The sequence below is a fragment of the Oryza glaberrima genome, chromosome 2, assembly GCF_000147395.1.
Source record: "Oryza glaberrima chromosome 2, OglaRS2, whole genome shotgun sequence".
Lineage (NCBI taxonomy): Eukaryota > Viridiplantae > Streptophyta > Magnoliopsida > Poales > Poaceae > Oryza > Oryza glaberrima.
This window is the reverse complement of record NC_068327.1, coordinates 13,502,178-13,522,680: the sequence shown is the minus strand read 5'-3', so window position 1 is coordinate 13,522,680 and position 20,503 is coordinate 13,502,178. Positions and strand designations below refer to the sequence as shown.

General features: G+C 45.0%; 1 protein-coding gene and 1 non-coding gene across 7 annotated transcripts; one reads left to right on the top strand and one right to left on the bottom strand.

Annotated features, from left to right (window-relative positions):
- The first annotated feature begins 8,073 nt into the window (after positions 1 to 8,073).
- LOC127764662 (SNAP25 homologous protein SNAP33-like) lies at positions 8,074 to 10,444 on the top strand. Of its 6 annotated transcripts, none has more exons than XM_052289570.1 (7): positions 8,078 to 8,240; positions 8,352 to 8,391; positions 8,501 to 8,973; positions 9,220 to 9,313; positions 9,450 to 9,577; positions 9,651 to 9,748; positions 10,119 to 10,444. In XM_052289570.1, the coding sequence occupies exons 3-7, from the start codon at positions 8,542 to 8,544 to the stop codon at positions 10,216 to 10,218; spliced, it is 852 nt and encodes a 283-aa protein (XP_052145530.1). In that variant the 5' UTR covers positions 8,078 to 8,240; positions 8,352 to 8,391; positions 8,501 to 8,541; the 3' UTR covers positions 10,219 to 10,444. The 6 variants fall into 6 exon arrangements, with proteins under 6 accessions (XP_052145524.1, XP_052145526.1, XP_052145528.1 ...); XM_052289567.1 differs by having other exon boundaries at positions 8,485 to 8,973; XM_052289564.1 differs by having other exon boundaries at positions 8,074 to 8,353; positions 8,485 to 8,973.
- A 9,274-nt stretch (positions 10,445 to 19,718) lies between these two features.
- Positions 19,719 to 19,825, bottom strand: LOC127764883 (small nucleolar RNA R71). The gene has a single exon (XR_008016021.1). It is a non-coding gene; the product is annotated as a small nucleolar RNA R71 (small nucleolar RNA).
- Between the last annotated feature and the right edge of the window lie 678 nt (positions 19,826 to 20,503).

Genomic DNA, 20,503 nt, shown 5'->3' with positions numbered 1-20,503 from the left:
GCCACGCGGCAGCCACGTGGGCGGCCAAATGGACGGCCCCGATCTACCGCCCGGTAGATTGGACGGCGGAGGCGGCTCGCGGCCGGGCGCGCACGGGCATGGCTCAAGCCGACCCGGCAGCCGTGGCGCGCGGCGGCGCGGCGCGACGCGACGGCGACGCAAGGCGGCGAACGGCCAGCGGCGGAGAGCGGCGGCGACCGACGGCGAGCGGCGACGCACGGCGAGCGACGGCGGCGCGGCCCCGAGCGGCAAGGTGGCGGCGCTAAGAGGGAGATGGGGAAAGACGACGGGGAGATGCTCATGGAGGATTCGGCCGGCACGGAGGGGCGACGGCGAACGGCGACGAGGAATGACCGGGAGACGAAGGCGAACGGCGGACGGTCTCCGGAACCACCTAGCGAACATGATGAAAGGGGGTTAGAGAGAGAGAGAGAGGAAGATGAAAGAGGGCGAGGACGTCGGCCGAAGGCAGCGGCCATGGCGGTGCTCACCGGCGCACGGTGCGAAGTGGGTTCCGGCGGCGGATTCCGACGGAGGAGAGGTAGACGGGACGGCCCGCACGACGGCGAACGCGACAGCATCGACGGCACGGCTCGGCACGGCGGCTAGCGGCGACCGGAGCGGTGGCGGCGGCGGAGAGGAGGGCGACGGCGCTAGGGCGGTAGAGGGCACGGGGGAGCTCGGCGAAATGGAGAAAAAGAGAGAGGGGAGGGCGGTGATGCTTAAATAGGGGAGAGGGGCTCAGACGTGGCCGGGAACGGCCCGATTTCGCCGGCCGACGTGGGGAGATGGAGGTAGAGAGAGAGAGGCGGGATTTGAAATTCGAATCCCGGCCATCTTGGGGTGCGGGCGAGCGGGAGAGGGGGTTGAGGGGCGCGGGAAAAGCGGGCGCACGCGCGGGCGTGGCCTATGTGATGCGGGAAAGGCGGGCGCGGGCGGTTGCGAGGCGGCGGCTGCAGACGGCGGGCGGCCGGAGGTGGGAGACGGGCCCAACAGGTGGGCCCTACCTGTCGGCGACCCGAAGGGAGGAGGGAGGAGGCGGCCGGCTGCTGGGCCTTGGCCTTCGGCCGGCCCAGCGGGGAGAGGAAGGGGAAGAGAATGGGCCGGCGGCCCATTCGAAAAGAAAAAGGAGGGAAAAGAAAAAGAAAAAAAAGGAAATGAATTTCTAGGGAATTAAATATTGCTTGTCCTCATTTTTAATTGGTTAAAATTATTTCTAGAGTTCTGAAAATTCCACTAAAAATCTTGTTAGCATATTTCGACATGAAGAACTCAAGAAAAATCCCACATGCCAATTCCGATTATTATTTGCATTAATTTATTAGGGTTTCACTCTTGCTTTTACGCCGATATTTTCTTGGGACCATTTATAAATTTAATTTAGGCTTGAGAGAAGAACTTCAGGGTGTGACAGTCTACCTGTCAACTTTCTGACCAACAGAAACGAGAAGAGAACAGCAAATATATGCATGACTGGCGTGCCAGAAAAAAGGCTAAGTTAAGTGGTTTAAGCAAGGTGGTAACACCACTTACTCCATTACAAGCAGCAAATGTTCATGTACCGTCAGTACACGGTGAGTGTGAGGTACACATAACTCATCTTGCCGAACTTAGTGATAGACAGAAGAGAGAAGAGAAGAGCAAATAATGCGCCAATGGCATGCAAGGAAAAAGGCTGGGACAGGTGGTGTTAATGAGCATGTAACATCTAGCACTTTAGTGCAATCCACAATTGTTTCTCCGCCAGAACAGAGCGATTGTAATAAGGTCCACATAACTCAACTTACTCAAAGTGATGGAAATGGACTATTTACAACGCTATTGCAGGAACCAACCATTGCATATTCTCAGCATATTGAGAGTTGTGTGCTGCAGACAACTGAACTTTCTGACCAACATAAGAGAGACCAGAATAGCAAATATATGCGTGAATGGCGTGCAAGGAAAAGGGATGAGTTAAGTGGTGTTGGCAGTACTGTATCATCTGGCGATCCAATGCAATTAGCAGCTATTTCACCTTCAATTTAGATTGAAGGCGATGATTTTCAAAAAAACTCAGCTGACAAATTCAAGTGATAAACGAAAGAGAGAAGAAAGGAACAAATATCAACGTGAATGGCATGCAAGGAAGAAGGCCAAGTTAAGTGGTACCGGTAATGTTACATCTGACAGTCCAGTGCTAGCAACAACTATTTCAGCGACAGAACTTAGTGAAGGGGGTGAGGTCGGGCGAACTGCAATCTCCAGCACAGAAAAGAAAGAAGAAAGGAATAGAAAGCAACGTGAGTACCGTGAGAGGAAGAAGGCTGAGTCAAAGAGGGTTAGTGAAGATGATGCTACACTGAGTGTACTAGATAAGGAAAATATTGATCCAGATGATCCAATCGATTGGCTTCATAGAAATGATATGTATAAACGACAAAAAAAGAAGAGTGAATCCGAGATCATTGAGCAAAACCAACAATCACCCTTCTCAGGTGAACACAACTTGTCGGGTTTGATAATTTTGTGTTTGTTTGTTGCTGCATACCCAATATTGTTTACAATCCCATAGAATGTAATGAATTCTTCTTTTTAACTAGATGGAATTATGCAATGTCATACTACACAAATACCAAATGTTCATGAGGCCATTCCAGATGACGACTACGTTGAATTCGATAGTGCATTATTCGAGCCTGCAAATAAAGGTGATGTCGACGACGGTGAGAACTCAACAATCATTATCTCATTTAATACATTATATATACTAACAAAATTTTGAGCATATGCATAATGAACCATCATTCCACAGGTCGTGTTGAGGACGCACAAGGTGAGAACAATGATTTTGATGAAGCCAGTCAAGTTTTGGAGGACAATGGATACGAGTCATATCGTGTTGGTGTTAGTGGCGTTAACGGGATTGGTACTGATGATCCACACGATCGTGTGTACCATAAACTGTCGAAGACACACCATCTCTTAAAAAAAGTGCCTGATTGCAAACACAGCCATGCGATAAGGTTTCAATTTGAGTCTCCTGGGTTCTGTTGTAGGGAGGGAAAGATAAATGTTAAGATTCCTGTAGTGCCTGACGAGTTAATACGGTTGTTTACCAGTCAGGTGCATAATGATGCAAAGCATTTCAGAAAGCACATACGGTACTTCAACTCTCATTTCTCATTCACGAGCCTTGGAGTGACCCTTGACCAACGAGTCAGCACTGCAGCGGGTACTGGTGTGTATACATTTCATGTACACGGTGTGTTGTACCATCGCCTGGACAATTTGGTTCTAGGATCTCAAGGTCCTCGCCATATGCAGCTTTACTTTTATGATACAGAAGATGCTGATGCACTGGCTCATAGGGTTCAGAGGTCTCCTGACCTTAATATCAACCTTGTCCGAGTCATTCTAGGTATTTTGGCCAAGAACCCATACGTACAAACCTTCAACAGAGTCGGATCCATGCCTAATTTAGATGACTACATGATTGAGCTCAACACCAATGTAACACCTGACCAACGAAGATATAATGCCCCCACGGCCTCGCAGGTTGCTACTATCAGGTTAGAGGGGGATGATCCAGTGAGAACCTTAGATAGACATGTCTTGGTACGTGCCAAAGGTGATAAGCCCAATTATATCAAAGCATACCATGGTTGTTATGATCCTTTGGCATATCCTTTTTTTAACCCTAATGGGGAGACTGGGTGGAACCTGAAAATGCCATACGAGGATCCCAACCAGATTCCGTTTGATGTGGAAATGGATGAAACATGCGAGGTGCCGACTTTTGGTAATGTATGTACTAACGAAGAAATCACTTTTGATGATCTTCCGGGTACGTATACTCGTGGTTTTTGTCGAATAATTTCTAAAGTTTATGCCCATCTGCATTGTTTATGTATATTAATATGTAAGTTTGGATGTAGAGAATGAGATTGTTGACAATTATCTAGACAATGAAGATGATAATGATGATAGTAGCAGATCTGGCAAAGGGAAAAAGTACAAGTTTGTCACAGCGAGGGAGTACTATTGCTTTAGGCTATAGGTTAGAAGGGGACTTCTAAACATCATCTTGTTTGGAGGACAACTTTTCCAACAATGGGCTGTTGACATGTACATCAAAATCGAGTCTATGAGACTTGATTGGTACTCAAAACCTGCGAACCAAAAAAAGATTCGGGCTGAGCTATACCAGGTAAATGATATAACATATTTCCACAACTATTGACATTGTCTCCCATCCAAGATTCAACAGACAAGTTATTTTATCATGGTGTTATTTAATGATTGCAGGGCGTGGTTGATGTGCTTTCTTCTGGAGAGACAAGTGGTTCGGCGGTTGGTAAGAGGGTTGTGCTACCTCGCTCTTTTCCTAGAGGTGATCGCGACATGCAGCGAAGGTTTCTCAATGCGATGGCTCTTGTCCAGCGTTTTGGGAGGCCAGATTACTTCATCACAATGACCTGCAACCCATACTGGGATGAGATAACGGAAAATCTCGAACCTGGCCAGTTACCGCAAGATCGACCAGACCTTGTCGCAAGAATTTTCAGGGCTAAGCTGCGAGACATGCTGGATCTATTTGTGAAGAAAAACTATTTTGGAGAGGTTCAGGCTTATGCGCACGTCACTGAGTTTCAGAAGAGGGGACTACCACATGAACACATCCTATTGATCATGAAGTCAAGCAGTAAATTGACAACCCTAGATGAGTACGATAAAGTGATTTGCGCGGAGATACCAGACAAGGCCAAATACCCTGAGCTACATCTTCTTGTCATCAAGCATATGCTGCACGGACCATGCGGCACATTGAACAAGAATTGTGCTTGTATGGTGGATGGAGAGTGTCGCTTCGACTTTCCTCGACAATTCAATCAGGCAACACAACAAGGGAAGGACTCGTACCCTTTGTACAGGAGGCGAGATGACAGATGGCGTGTCAAGATTAGAGGTGCTGAGTTAGACAACAGGTGGGTGGTCCCATATAATCCAGGATTGCTTATGCGGTATAACTGTCACATCAATGTTGAAGCTTGCGCAAGCATCAAATCTGTGAAGTACCTATATAAGTATGTGTATAAAGGACACGATTGTGCATATTTCTCGGTTGATCCATCTGGGGAAATAAATGAGATACAACAGTACATAAATGCTAGATATGTGACACCACCAGAGGCTATATATAGGATGCTTGGTTTCCCACTGTTCGGTATCTATCCAGCTGTTTTGCAGCTCCAACTTCATCTTCCTAACATGCAATATGTCACGTATAATGAGGATGGTAATCTTGAGGATGTTGTCAATCGACCATCTTCTTCTAGGACAACTCTTACGGAGTATTTTAAAATGAATCAAGTAGACCCAGAAGCAAGGAAATTGCTATACAAGGAGTTCCCCGAACACTATCGCTGGATAACCGGATAGAATTGTGGCAGAAAAGGAAAACGCAGGGAGGCCAAGTTGGACGGGTTGTGTACGCTCACCCTGGAGAGGGGGAGAAATACAACTTGAGAGTTCTTCTCAACCATGTGCGAGGTGCTACCTCGTTTGAAGATTTGAGGACAGTGTCAGGTACAACGTACTCTACATTTAGAGAGGCATGCGAGAAGAGAGGGCTTGTGGAGACAGACAAGTCACATGACGATTGTTTGAATGAGGCATCCACTTTCCAAATGCCATCTGCTCTGCGTCAGTTATTTGCAACCATACTGGTATTTTGCGAAGTCACCGATATCCGTGCATTATGGGACAATCACAAGGCTACAATGTCTAAAGATTATAGCCGAGGGAACACTAACCCTGCAGCAGTAGAGCAGATGGTGCTACGAGATATACGTGATTTGCTTCATTCCATGGGGAACGATATCACGGAGTATGGTCTTCCCGAGATCAGTGATATAGGTATTTTTTGTTATACTGGCACATATTTTTTATTAATTTACATTCGCACCACCCATCAATAGTTTCATGACGCATATTTTTGTTTTCACTAATCAGGTGAACGTACCAACGACGTAATGACAGAGATTATAGAGGAACTTAACGTGCTAGTGGACCAAGACCATCTAGACATATACACATCCCTTAATGATGAGCAGCATGCAGGATTTGATGAGATCATTGATAATGTAACTAATAAGAAGAGCTAGATATTTTTTATCGACGGCCCAGGTGGCACTGGCAAAACGTTTATGTACAAGGCGCTTCTTGCTAGAGTGCGATCCGAGGGATTAATAGCCATTGCAACTGCGACGTCTGGTATAGCAGCGTCGATTTTGCCCGGAGGACGTACTTCACACTCGAGATTCAAAATCCCTATTAAGATTGCTCACAACAGCATGTGCAACTTCACGAAGCAAAGTGGCACCGCGGAATTGCTTCACATGGTGTCCTTAATTATTTGGGATGAAGCTGCAATGACGAAGCGTCAGCTGTTGAGACACTTGATAGGTCTCTTCAAGACATTATGGGTTGTTTATTGCCATTTGGAGGCAAGGTTGTTGTTTTTGGCGGTGACTTCAGACAGGTTCTTCCCGTGGTTACACATGGGACAAGGGCCCAGATAACTGATGCAACATTGCAGAGATCGTATTTATGGGAAAATATTAGGAAGATACGATTGTCGCGTAACATGAGGGCTCAATCCGATCCATGGTTTTCGGAATATCTCCTTAGAATTGGAAATGGAACTGAAAACACTATCAGAGATGATTACGTTCGCTTGCTTGATGAAATTGTGATTGCTTATGGGGATAGTGAGGATTCAGTACATTAATTGATTAATCATGTGTTTCCCTCGCTTGATGATGAAAAGAATGCAAGCTCTGCATCTTATATGAGCACACGTGCCATTCTATCCACTAAAAATGATTATGTGGATAAGCTGAATGCGAATATGATTGACAGATTTCCAGGGCAGGCCAAGGTTTATCATAGCTTTGACTCTGTTGATGATGACCCTCACAATAGCTATCCTCTGGATTACCTTAACTCTATCACTCCAAATGGTCTCCCACCACACGAGCTGATAGTAAAAATCAATTGTCTTGTGATTCTTCTTCGCAACCTCGATCCTAATAATGGGTTGTGCAACGGAACTAGACTTATGGTAAGAGCTTTCCAAGATAATGCAATTGATGCTGAGATTGTTGGTGGACAACATGCCAGCAAAAGGGTGTTCATCCCACGGATCCCTTTATCTCCCTCCGATGATATATCTCTTCCTTTCAAATTCAAAAGGAAGCAATTTCCAATACGTCTTAGTTTCGCAATGACCATTAACAAATCACAAGGACAAACCATCCCAAATGTTGGGATCTATCTTCCAAAGCCCGTGTTTTCACATGGTCAGCTATATGATGCATTGTCAAGGGGTGTGTCAAGGCTAACAACAAGGATTTTGACAAAGCCAAAGAAAGAAGTTGACCCCACAGGGAAGAGCACCAAGAATATCGTGTATAAAGATGTTCTTAACTGGTGAGCACAGGTAGGTTTGCATGATCAAAATTAATTCGAAAATATATTTTAGAAGATAGTAAATTGTTAATCCGAATGTTACTCACCAACTTCTTCTTGTTTTGTACAGCACGTCATCACTATTCAGGTGGAATATTATGTGATTATCTTCTCCATACCATCATGTTCTAGATGCGTCAATTTGCACCGGATTGATAACATAACTATGTGTTAACACTTATGTCTCACTAAATATTTACTTTTGCCATCGGCAAATTTTAGTAGTTGTTACATGTATATCCTAAAAGTAGACGTTAACAAGATGACCAACAATTGTTATCTTGTTTTACATGGTGAAACCATTAATTTGATATCTATATCATATCATATTGTTATTTGAGTTTATATTCACGTCTTTATGCTAACAGGAAAAAAATTACTAACATAAAATTTTAAATGAATTACACCGTAGCGTTTAGCACGGACATATTACTAGTGTTAGAAAGTTTTACATATAAAACGGATGGAGTAGTTAAGATTTCGCTGCCTTCACATAGAGATGTAGCAGTCCCTGCGCGTAAAGCCACCATCCCCATCGTTGTCGCCAATTTATCTTCTTTCTTAATCTCGACGGTTTTTCCTGTTTCCAACTAGAAGCGCGTGTCCCTGGCTCCCCGCCCCGCACTCTACCGCCGAAGAAGCCAGGAAGGGAGTAGGAGGAGCAGGAGGACAGGGTCAGCGGTCCAGAGGCAACGCACGCGATTGCGGTTCTGCCTTCGCGCGACCAAGTCCTCGCTTTTACCATCCGCCCTTGCTTTCTACTGTTATATATCCTCTTGCTATGTGCTGCTCTTCCTTGTTCTTCTTGCCTACTACTAATTCTTCCGATCTGTCCGCAGAGGTACGCGCAGTTATTTCTGGACCTTCTTGATAGTTAAGGTCGATCTTGGTTACTGGAATTTATAAGGAATCGGGATTTGGTGTGTGTATTCTTGGCAAGTTGGCACGGGGGATGATCTTTGCCCAATTCAGTTTCATTTGTGCGCAGAAACTTGCTTGCTGCGGAATCTGACCCAAGGAGTTTTCGAGATGAGCGGGAGGAGATCGTTCTTCGCATCCAAGAAGCCGTCGCGGAGCAGCAACCCCTTCGACTCCGACTCCGACGACGGCGGGAGGGAGCAGAGACCGGCGAGGGCCTCCTCCGTGCCTCCTCCGGCCGACCAGCGGGGCTCCCTCTTCGGCGGCGGGGATGGCTTCTCCGCCTCGTCGGCGGCGGCGAGGAGCCGGTACAGGAACGACTTCCGCGACACCGGCGGCGTGGAGGCCCAGTCGGTGCAGGAGCTGGAGGGCTACGCGGCGTACAAGGCGGAGGAGACCACTCAGCGGGTGCAGGGCTGCGTCCGCATCGCCGAGGAGATGAGGGATACCGCGTCCAAGAGCCTCGTCACCATACACCAGCAGGGCCAGCAGATCACGCGCACGCACATGATGACCCTCGACATCGACCAGGATCTCTCCAGGGTAACTAACACAAACTAATAACTAATACTATGTGATTACTCAGAAGCCTGATTAATTCTGTTTGATCACATAGTGGCGTAACAAGTCCCCACCAAAATTGGCCTGTTTCCTTCAGAATTCCATCCTTAATAAGTCCACGAAAACTGAAACAAACTTCGTGTCACACTTCAGAAATTAATTGCCAACTCCAAATTTACTGTATTATGTGGTAATAATGGCTAAAGGGAATTCTTCGCACCTTTTCAGAGCGAGAAGCTGCTGGGTGATCTTGGGGGTATATTTTCCAAGAAGTGGAAGCCAAAAAAGAATGGAGAAATCAGGGGGCCTATGCTAACTAGAGGTAATCTCCAACTCTAGTCTTGAAATAGTAGACTGCAACAACAGTTGCTGACAGGGAAAGCTTGTACTATGTGGTATCACTTACCAGTTATGTTCTCTGTGTAACTAACTGGAAGGATGGAATTACTTGTATGCAGATGATTCCTTCATTCGGAAGGGCAGCCATTTGGAACAAAGGCACAAACTGGGACTATCGGATCACCCACCTCAATCGAATGCACGCCAATTCCATTCCGAGCCAACTTCAGCCCTCCAGAAAGTGGAGGTAATGCGCTAAGACATATATGGTGATTAATTTGCTAGTGTGTGTATTCTGATTATCTTGTTGTGTTGCTCAGATGGAGAAGGCAAAGCAGGATGATGGCCTATCTGATCTAAGTAACATATTGACCGAGCTGAAAGGCATGGCGGTTGACATGGGCACTGAGATTGACAGGTGAATGCCACATTTTTCACTTTAGTTCATAAAAACTAATACACACTTGTTTTTTCTGAGATTGGCGTATTGTTATGTGGAATCCCTTTTTTGTGCTCTAATTCCAGCGTACTTTTATAGTTTGTATTAACTGCCAGTTTATGTTTAGTCCATTCTTTAAAAATTTTCACTTCTTCATGCTGAACGAACTAAAAAGGAGTAAAAAGTTTGGCCAAAGTACCTTCAAATTCAAACGGCAAATTACTTCCTAATATCTAATCTGGAACACTTTGCATAATTATATTTAAATCTGATGAGTATTGTTGCTTTAACAGTCCAACCAATAAAAATCATCATGTGATATGTCTTTTTGTCTGTTGATTGGATTCAGACAAACAAAGGCTTTGGGAGATTCAGAGAAGGACTACGACGAACTGAACTTCAGGATCAAGGGAGCAAACACTCGGGCACGGCGTCTGCTTGGAAAATAAACTGCAGAATATAATCTCGTCACAGGACAGGAGTCCTTCCATCCCTTTTACCCTTAGTCTTGTGGAGGATAATTAATTGTTTTGTGGGCCATTGGTTCTGATGATTCTGTGCATCAGATTTTGATCAGTACGGTGAATGGTTGGTCCTGGATATGTCAGGGTATAATGTACCTGTATATACTGCTATAGCCATTAGCCAGTAATGCTTTGTGCCATTGTTTTGGAATTTGGATCGTTCGCAATTGTTTCAAATCGCGTTAGCATCAATAAAATTAGCAATCTGCCAAGCCTCTCATAATCGATATAACCATAATCACTAACTCGTCGGTGGGAAGCCGCTAGCCGCTAGGATGCGATGTCATGTGATGGGTTCTCCTAAGCTCTGTTCTTTCCTTCAAGTTCCCAGCCCCCTCGTCCTTGTTTTTCGCACGCACGTTTTTCAAACTGCTAAACGTTGTATTTTTTGCAAAAAGTTTCTATACGAAAGTTGCTTAAAATAATCAAATTAATCCATTTTTGAAAAAAAAAATTAGCTAATACTTAATTAATCATGTAATAATACATGTTCTGTTTTGCGTGCCGGGGAGGAGGGTATCCCAACCCCTCCTCCCGAACGCAGCCTAAGGTCATTCCCAACCCAATGACTAGGATGGTGTCCATAGTATTAAATAAGCTGCCACCTAGAATGAAAAAATGATATGACAAGTGAATAAATAAGAAAAGAGAAGGAAACCATGTCTTGCATGAGACATGGTTTCTACACAACATCTAAGACATCATGTGAGATAAGTAGTATTAAATTTAAGTATGGAATAGTGGTGTTTGTATTGGAAGAGTAGTGTTTAGTACTAGTTTCTTGATGATGTGGAGTTTATGGAAATTATGTATAGTGTCTTGGGTTGGGAATGGCCTAAGTATTCAACCAGATTTGGGTCTCATAAAGATTTGTGCGAAAAATAGCTTTGACGCAGTACTTTTGCCTTTTGCTTATTGAAAGCAATGGTATTTTGTACCTCGGCGTTTTTTGTGATAGCACGGCCCTTGATTACTGCACCAACAAAATTTTGTCAAAGAAACAAAACCCATATAACCATTGAAGTAAAAATGTAGTTGAGCGTGAGTTAAATGGTACACAGTCCTTGATGAGCCGTTGGATTGGCTTGGACGGTTGATATTACTTGACTGCATGCTGGTGCCTTCACGGTGTGAAGGCAGAGGATACTTCACGGGCCACCGCACCGCGCCACTCCAACCTCTCTGTGGTCCGTGCTCACCGCTCCGGGCACCGTAACCGCCTGTGCTCCTCCCTCTGATTCCTCTCCACGGTGTTGGGCTAAATTCCCTCCACATATACCTTTTTTTCTCAGTCCATTGCAGTAAAAAAGTCCAATAACTATGAGTCATTGATTTATGCCTTGATCAATGGTTGAGATTGCCTCATCCTTCTGTGGTAGAAAGAAAAACCCTAGCCTCCATTGGAGGGAGAGAGAGCAGTAGCCTTTGATGCGAAGAAACAACCAACAAACACAAGAGAGGGAGAGGAGAGTGGAGAAGAAGAAGTGCAGCTTGTTCAGCTCGGGGCTCTTACCCGATCTTCGTCAAGTCAGCGATTAGAGGCTCAAACGTGGTTGGATTGGCACCAAACTTGGTGAGTTTGTTCCTCACTTTGAGCACTTTAATCTGGCCAGTTTGGATGAGAATTGTTTGAGTAGTGGTTTATCAACTCGAGTTACTGAAATTACAGATTGTGCAACAATTAGTAAAGTGTCAGTTTGAGGAGTCAAACGGTGTCCAATTAAGCTGTTTTTTGGATAGCTTGGAAGGGACTCATAGACCATCATTTCTGCCATGTTTCGTCAATTTGCATATGTGGTTTGAGAGATCTCAGCTGAGAACCGAAGAGGACAAAATCTGCCATTTCTCTGCTTGTTTGTTGATATACCTCTTGTTAGCTCTGATGGTTGATGTTGATGATGCCAAGTGTGTAACTTGATGTTGTAGTTGCTATTGAGATGTGCCTCTAGATGTTCTAGAGAAGACTCCAATTGTACCCATTGTTGATTATAGTGGAAGCTTGGAGTGGACCGTTGGTCCCGTGGTTTTTTACTCCTCACATCGAGGAGGTTTTTCCACGTAAATCACCATATCTTGTGTGTATGTGTTTATTGTCATTGCACTGTTGATTTGCTAGTTGAAACTATCCTCAAAGTTCATGGCAAGATGATGGGTTGATTGTGTGAAATATGTTTGCCGGTTAGTGAATTGTACTTTACACATTCTAGGTGTTTTGGTTCAGTCCCAACACACGGTCCTCCCACTCCCAATGGCCGCCGCAACCAAAGGTTCTTGTGGAAGGCTACGGCGCGGGAGGCTAAGGTGGACGAGATAATGATGTGGACACTAGCGCCAGTCCTGGAGCTGGAACGCATCGCTGTCGACTCCGGCGGTGACCCAGATGCCATCCACCACTACGCGGTGAGTTCCCATTTATCCCGTTCATCTTAACCAGGGTTTACGATTCCGAGATGGCCTTATGTTTCGGACTCTAGCGGAACGATGGTTTTCACGAAATTCGGTGGAATGCCGGTAGATTTCGAACAAATTTCATAAACCAAATTTTGAATACAAATTCCCTGAGTTTACCTAAGCTCGCGAAAACCGGTCGGCTTTGGCGAAATTCTAAGCGAAATCATCAAAATTTCAATTGGTAACTAGAAAAAGAGGTAAACTAATTTTTTTCCTTTTTTAATTCTTTATTCTTTTCTTTCCTACTATAAATTTTAGTAAATATATGGAATACATCAATTTATTCAAAAAATTATATCCCAATAGGTTTGATGAATATCATACTATTTATAAGATTTTATTTGATTTTTTTCTTTTTTATCAATTCAAATTTGAATTTGGATGAAACTCATCAAAATCCGGCTTCTGCAGCCTCGTCGAAACGTCGAAATTTCGTGGAATTCGATCGGTTTTCGTCGGAATTGTGGACCCTGGTCTTAACTATCTCTCTCTCTGAGAGAGGTATGTGAATATTCTAATTTTGCATAGTTTTGAATGTGTTAATAGTCCGGAAATAATTTCTTTGAGAAAATCTTTTGTGGATGGGGGCCGCTTTGCTAACGGTGTCCATATTTTGCTCTAGCTGTACTGGAAATTAAAGTATCCTTTACTTATAGGTTAGGCTTAGGCATTGTTCTAGTCACATGTTTGTTGTATTATCAAGGGGCAATTCTGTAACATCCCGACCTAGGGCTTAATAGGATTATTAGAATACTCATATAACAAGTTGCAACTTTTTTTTCGGAAGCCGATCTCTAAAGAACTCTCTAAGGTTAAGCATGTTTGGCTTGGAGTAATTTAGGGATGGGTGACCGGTCGGGAAGTTTTTCCTGAGTGCACACGAGTGAGGACAAAGTGTGCAGAAAGACGTGTGTTGGTCTGTGAGGGCAGTCTATGACCTATAAAAACAGCCAAATGTAAGTAGGCCCGACCTATAAAAACAGCCAGATGTAACTGGGCCCGGCCTAGGAAAGGCGGGACGTTACAAATTCGTACCCTGCTAGTCGGTACGTTTTCTTCAATGGGAACCTCTTCCTTCCTTTTGGAATAGGAAGGCTTGGAATTCTGTGTGTCATCAATTATTTTGTACAATTTGTGTGATGAGACCATGTCTACCCTAAATATTTCACCTATAGCTGATTCGCATGCAGGGACACAAATATTACAACCGACAGTTTAATGAATATTAGGTTGGTTCCTGTACTTCAGTCATGAAAAATGGCAAGAGCGAGGGATCAAAAGGGCTAGCTGCTGGTGTTTTTCCATGGTGTCAGCAAACATATTTTGATGCTGCTGATATTGTGGTCAAGAAGAAGAATAAGTTAATTAATTCAGGTTGGCTCTATGCACGTGGAGCTGCCGACTTGAATGATCTGTATCTTGTTTATGTTATGAGGAAGCAGGTCTACTAATTAAATTGATAAGTAACAATTAAGATCAGGATTAGACAAAGGTGCCGTATACTTTATTATATTTCTTTTAATTAGCTGATGAAGTCCATCTTAATTAGGTATATGTTCTAGAACCTCTTTTGTTGCCTTGCGCTTCCCGCTCTTACGGCTTCTCTTTTTGCTAGACTCTGGCGCTTCTTTGTTCATTGTTTTCTTCTCCTCGCCTGTCTTCCCTTTATCTTTTCGTCTTAAGGCATCATCTGTGTGAGCGCACCTATCAACGATCTCGAATAACTTGCGTGCAGAGGTGATTCATTGTGTTGCCAGCTCCTAGGTAGTGTAGCAACCTCGGACGCCTGATTTGAACGCACGTATCACAGAAGCATCGGTGATTTCGAGGATCGTATTTCGGCATTCGTTGAAGCGCCAAATATAGTCCCACAAGGATTCACGGGGTTCTGAGTTAAGGCGTGTAGGTCGTCCTCGATTGCATGGCGTTTGTACGTTCCTTGGAAGTTAGCGATGAACTGCTGCCACAAGTCTTCCCATGAAGAAATCGAGCGAGGAGGAAGATGAACCAGCCATGATCGGGCTGATCCTTTTAACGCGGTTGGTAAGTAATTTGCCAGTGCGTTGTCGTCTGCCCCAGCAGCATAGAGAACCGTAGAATAGACATCGAGGAACTCCTTGAGGTCTATACTTCCATCATACTTCTCTATTGCTCCTGGTCGGAATTTCTCAGGCCACCCGTACTTCTCGTACTGTGGGTGTGAATGCTCTGCATCCTCCTCCGGTACGATACGCGGTCGGTGTCCATGCTGTCTTCTAGGTGGTATAGCTGATGATGAGGACGATGAAGATGATGACGAAGGGCCGCTCGGATATGGAGCGTTGCACCTGGATCGGCGTCCTTGTTGACAATCTCGACGGGAGGCTGGAGAATTCGACTCCTGCCATCGTCGATCATCGTTATCTCGTCGTTGACCTCGACCATTGTCGTCCCGATCTCGCCGTTCTCGACAGTCATCATCATGATGACTTTGACAATCCTATCGGTCTTGGTTCTTGTTAGGGTGGCCTCCTTGATTCGCGACGTTGTTTCATCGCAGCGGAGGATGGCGTTGGTGAGCATTGTTGTCAACTCGTTGTTCCTGCTGACGCCCAACTAAGTGATCGCGTAAATCGCGATTACCTTGTGGCGGTGGGGTTTGATGACGAGGGACACGAGGTGAAGCATTGCGGGGATTTCGACCTAGATCTCGACTTGGGTGATTGCTATGGTCTTGACTGACTTCGGTGTCGGCTCCGCCATGTACATCATCTTCTTGATGCGGCAAGTCTGGGGCAGGTGGTTTGGCAACTGCCGCAAAAGCAATGTTCAGGTTGGCCATTGTCTCCCGAAGTCGCTGAACCCATTGATCACCGTTGGGATACAAGACCGTATCGAAAGGGCTTTCTCTTAGGATCGAGTTAACGATGTTCAGATGTTGGGCAGGAGTGCGGGTGTGATCCGCGTTTGCTCGAGTAGATGGTTCACCGCCGCCCTCCCCGTTGATCATGTTCATGTCACGTGGAGAGTTTGATTCTCGATCATCCCGACCGTGCAGGACCGAGGGTTCGTGAGGATCCAAACCTACAAATCCTACCAAACGATCTGGGTTTTTGTCTGCGTCTTGTTCCTTTGCAACACGCCGAGATTGAACTCGTGGTTGTTGGAGTTGAGGGCAGGAAGATTTGGTAGCGTTGAGAAAAACTCTGCAGCTTGAGAGATCATGCATTTTCCATTTGTGGATCGGACACCAAGTGGTATTTGTCGGTGAAGTTCGTTGGATTCCTCGTTGTTTATAAGATCTGAGTTCATCCTTCACATGTTGTGCCACTGGGTAGTCTGATAGAAAGTGCTTGGGTGTTTTATGGATAACACACCAGGCAGATGATTTCTGAGAGAATATCCTTGTCGGCGCCTGGTTCCCGATGAGGGGATGGGGATTGGCCGCTTGAGGTTGACGTTGTCATAGTCGTTGTCTGTTTTTTCTGTATGGATGGAGGGAGGCACCGATGACATGTCATTTCTCGAAGTCGTAGCTACGACGTTCTTGTTCCCGACAGAGATTGGGCCAGACGAGATCGGTATCGCAGAGTAAACCGGAAAGTCGATGGATCCGAGTTGAGTCCACATTAGCGGAATTGAGGTTGGATCTCCTGCAATGGGGCCGATGTAGACAAAGTTGTTGGAGCGGCTTGAAGTCATGTCGGCAGAACCTTGATCACCAAAGCCCCCTACCTGGCGCGCCACTATCGACGGGGGGTACCCGTAGACCGGATGAATTGGGTATTGGGGTACGTTGGTACGAGAATCTACACGATACGAAATCAAAGTAGAAAAGAGACAAGGATTATACTGGTTCAGGCCCCTCGTGAGATAATAGCCCTAATCCAGTTTATATGAGATTTATATGGAAAACCACATAATACAAAGGGAACGGATGAATCCGATGGTACCGGCGAGATCCTTGTCGAGATTGTTCGACGAGATACCCCGGTGGCTTCGGCTTAAGTCATTCGGCTTTGTAAACTATGGTGGGTGTGTTGGTGCTATGATTCGATGATCCTCAGCCCCTTTGGAGGTGTGCCTTTTATACCATGAGTTGCCTTAGTCTCCAAGTAGAACTCGGAGACAACGAACCCTGCACGATAGAGAATAGTCCCTATCCTCTCCGAGTAGGACTCTGATAATCTCTAGCCTGTGAGGATATTTTCCATAATATCTTGTATATTTCCTTATCGCATACGGAAACATATCGTATGATACGAGGTATGCCAATCCGGTATATTTGGTAAATCGTAGGGTAGGAGGTATGCCTTATCCGTAACCCTGATAGATTTCCTAGTGAGAAACAGTGTCTGCAGAAAGCTTAATTTAATTCTATCGCAATACTTCATGCACTGATTTGCTCGTTGCTACCAGAACACGCTTGTTGACAAGAAATCCGCGCTCGGCCGATGGTGCCGAAACTATGTTGGCGCGAACTAAGTCGAAGAACACAACGGCCTAGGAGATCTACTTAGCTCTAGTGCAGGTCCAAAGGTTGATGAGATGCAGGCATGCCAGTCAGTTTGATCCTACAACTGACAAGATATACAAATAGCAGATCAATGAGCCGATCGACTGACAAGTCGATGGAATAATTCTAGTCGATGCCAATACTAGCCGATAGCGATAGGGTTTTGAGCTATCGGCTATATGTTTGATGCAGAATCTGACACTTGATGTAAATAAAGTCAATCGGCTGATGATAATGTAATATAACAACAATATAATCTAATAGAAACCAATCGGCTAATAATGATACGATAGAATAAGCACGGATCCAAAGGTTAAAGCATACATCGGCTGGAGGTCTGTTGACGGTCGTTAGCAATCAGTTTTGACCGTCAATACTACCAAAATAGAGGAGAACTAGTTATGCTTTCAATGCATATTTGTGTTAGAACAATAAATGTTCCACTAGTACTAGGATTACTAATCTCTTGTAGAGAATGAACATAAAATAGAGGAGAATCGACATCAAAACAAGCGATTAATGAATCGGGCAATGTCGAGAATCAGACTTGTGGAAAGATGGGCCAAGAACTCAGAAATGACACGACCAACTCGGCCAAAATTCACAAGTCTACAAAATATATCAAGAGGGGAGGCCGCCAGCCGAAATTGGGCTGGTTTGGCCCAGCCCATGGTTCGGCCGAACCCATCATGGTGCCGTTGGATGCAAGGTTGCAGCTGGATGGTGTGGATTAGCCCCCAATGACGGTTGGAGGGTATTTCCGACCATTCCAACCGTCACAACCATCATTGGGAGGCTATATAAACCTCTCACTCTCTCCATTTCAACACACACTTCAAGCAAAGTTCTCTCATATTCTCTCAAGCTTAGTTTAGTATTCTCAAGCTTATGGAGTAGGAATAGAATAGAAAACAGAGTCTAGAAGTCTTCGGAAGAGTTCGTGTATGGCTCTAGCAGCTCTCCTTTCTTCTTTTGTAAGACTTGTACTTTATTTAGAATATTCTTCTTTATACAATTCTAGTATTGTAATACTTTCCAAGTATATGAGTGCCAACTTTACTTTATATCTGACTTATATTGATTTTACTGCTAGCTTATTTGGGAGATGCAATGGTACGGGTATAGTGTTTGCTTATGCAATTACTCTATGACATGACGATGATATTAGAGTAGTATCTGGTAGTTTAGGCGTGGTGTCTAGATTATTGGGTATCATTATTTTGTGTTATATGCTGCGGAAGAGAGGTGGGCCGCTGATGGTGACAGCTCAGTACGGGTATTCCTCCGCGCTTGTATATAGTCCTAAGTTAATTTCCTGGGGAGGGTATTCCTCCGTATTTAGCCCCGGTTGTATGGTCATGACGGGCTGTCGTAAGGAACTCGACAGTCAGGGGTGGCTTCTCAAAGTACCAGGAGGGCATCGGAAAGAGGGTATTAGCTAGTTAATCTTATAGCAAAGATGTATGCATAATATGTATTCTATAAGTATAGGAATAGATTCTTTTCTATTTTCTTCCCACTTAGCTTAGATAGTTTAAATATGAGAATGAGTAGTCTTATGCTTGTCTGTCATTCTACCCTATGAATTATACTAACCATTGCTTAGACTATGGTTATTACAAGTAATATATAAATTATTAGTACGATTCTCTCTACTATAATCTTCCCACGGGATTAAACAAATACGATATCCTTGGAATACTCTCGGGTGAAATGGTACAATGGTATATCCGTGCGCTTGCGGATGAACTCTGTAACCATAATATACCAGGAGTATTTCTGCGCCATTGCTGGGAATTATATTTCTAGTAATGTCGTTAAGAAATACCAATAAACATTTCTGGCACCGTTGCCGGGAAGATTTATAAAAGAGATTACCACTACTATTACTCTATATTTACCTCTGTATAATCATTGTCCTTTGCAGGCTAACCTTGGTTGTTTTCACTTTTATTGTGGAAACAGGGTAGTGCATGATTGGTTTCAACTTGCCGAAAAACTTCAAGGAAAATCCAGAGGCTTTCTTTCAGAGCGTCAAGTCGCGAGTCGTCGCTCCGCAGAAAACTCTTCCGACACAGAAACCAGCCATACCAGTGCCACGAACTTTCAAGACTATGGCTGACAAGACCCTCTGTGAATTCGCTGCTCCCTCTGCTGACAATGTGGCCATTGGGTCGCAAATCAACATGGGAGACGTGAATTTCGATCTGAAGTCCAGCCTTATCACGATGGCGCAGGCTAGCCCGTTCTGTGGCAAGCCTAAGGAGGATGCCAACACACATCTGCAACAGTTCCTGGAGATCTGCAGCACGCACACAATGAAGGGGGTCAGTCCTGACACCGTCAGGCTGCGACTATTTCTGTTTTCCTCCTTAGGAAAGCGAAACAGTGGTTTTATGCCAACCGTGCCACGATCAACACCTGGGACAAATGCTCAATGGCATTCCTGTCAAAGTTCTTCCCGATGGGCAAAACCAACACCCTTCATGGGAGAATTTCAAGTTTCCAGCAGACATGGGACGAGTCCATTCCTAAGGCATGGGAACGACTTCAGGAATACATGGCCGCCTGTCCCCATCATGGGATGGATGACTAGCTGATCCTGCAAAACTTCTATAATGGACTCACTCCCACGTCTCGCGACCACCTGAACGTGGCAGCTAGAGGAGCCTTTTTCTCTAAGACGGTTCGAGGAGGCGTCGACTTGATAGAGAAAATGGTCTCCAATATGGGCTAGAGCGAGGAATGACTTCAGACCTGTCATCGAGGCATGCACACCGTCAAGGAGACGGAGATGCTTGCTGCCAAACTGGACCTCCTCATGAAACTCTTGGACGATCACGAGAAAAGGCCAAAAGGCACCATCAAGGCCTTGGACTCACACGTCACGTGTGAGGTCTGCGACAGCATGGACCACTCTGGGAATGACTGCCCAGAAACCCATGAAGAAGTCCACTCGTGATCCGCCATATCCTAACCCTGCAGAAACCAGCAGTATCACCCAAGAAGCACCATCTGGAAGCACGACTGATGAAGAAGTTCAGCCAGAAAAGACCGTGCCACAGGAGTATTGTGACACACGACTGCTGCCATTCCCTCAGAGAAGTAGGAAACCGGCAGTAGATGAGTAGTTCGCTCATTTTCTTGAGGTGATTCAGAAGATCCACATTAACATGCTGTTGTTGGATGCGATGCAAGTGCCAACATACGCACGTTATCTCAAGGATATACTCAACAACAAAAGGCCGCTCCCAACAACTGAAG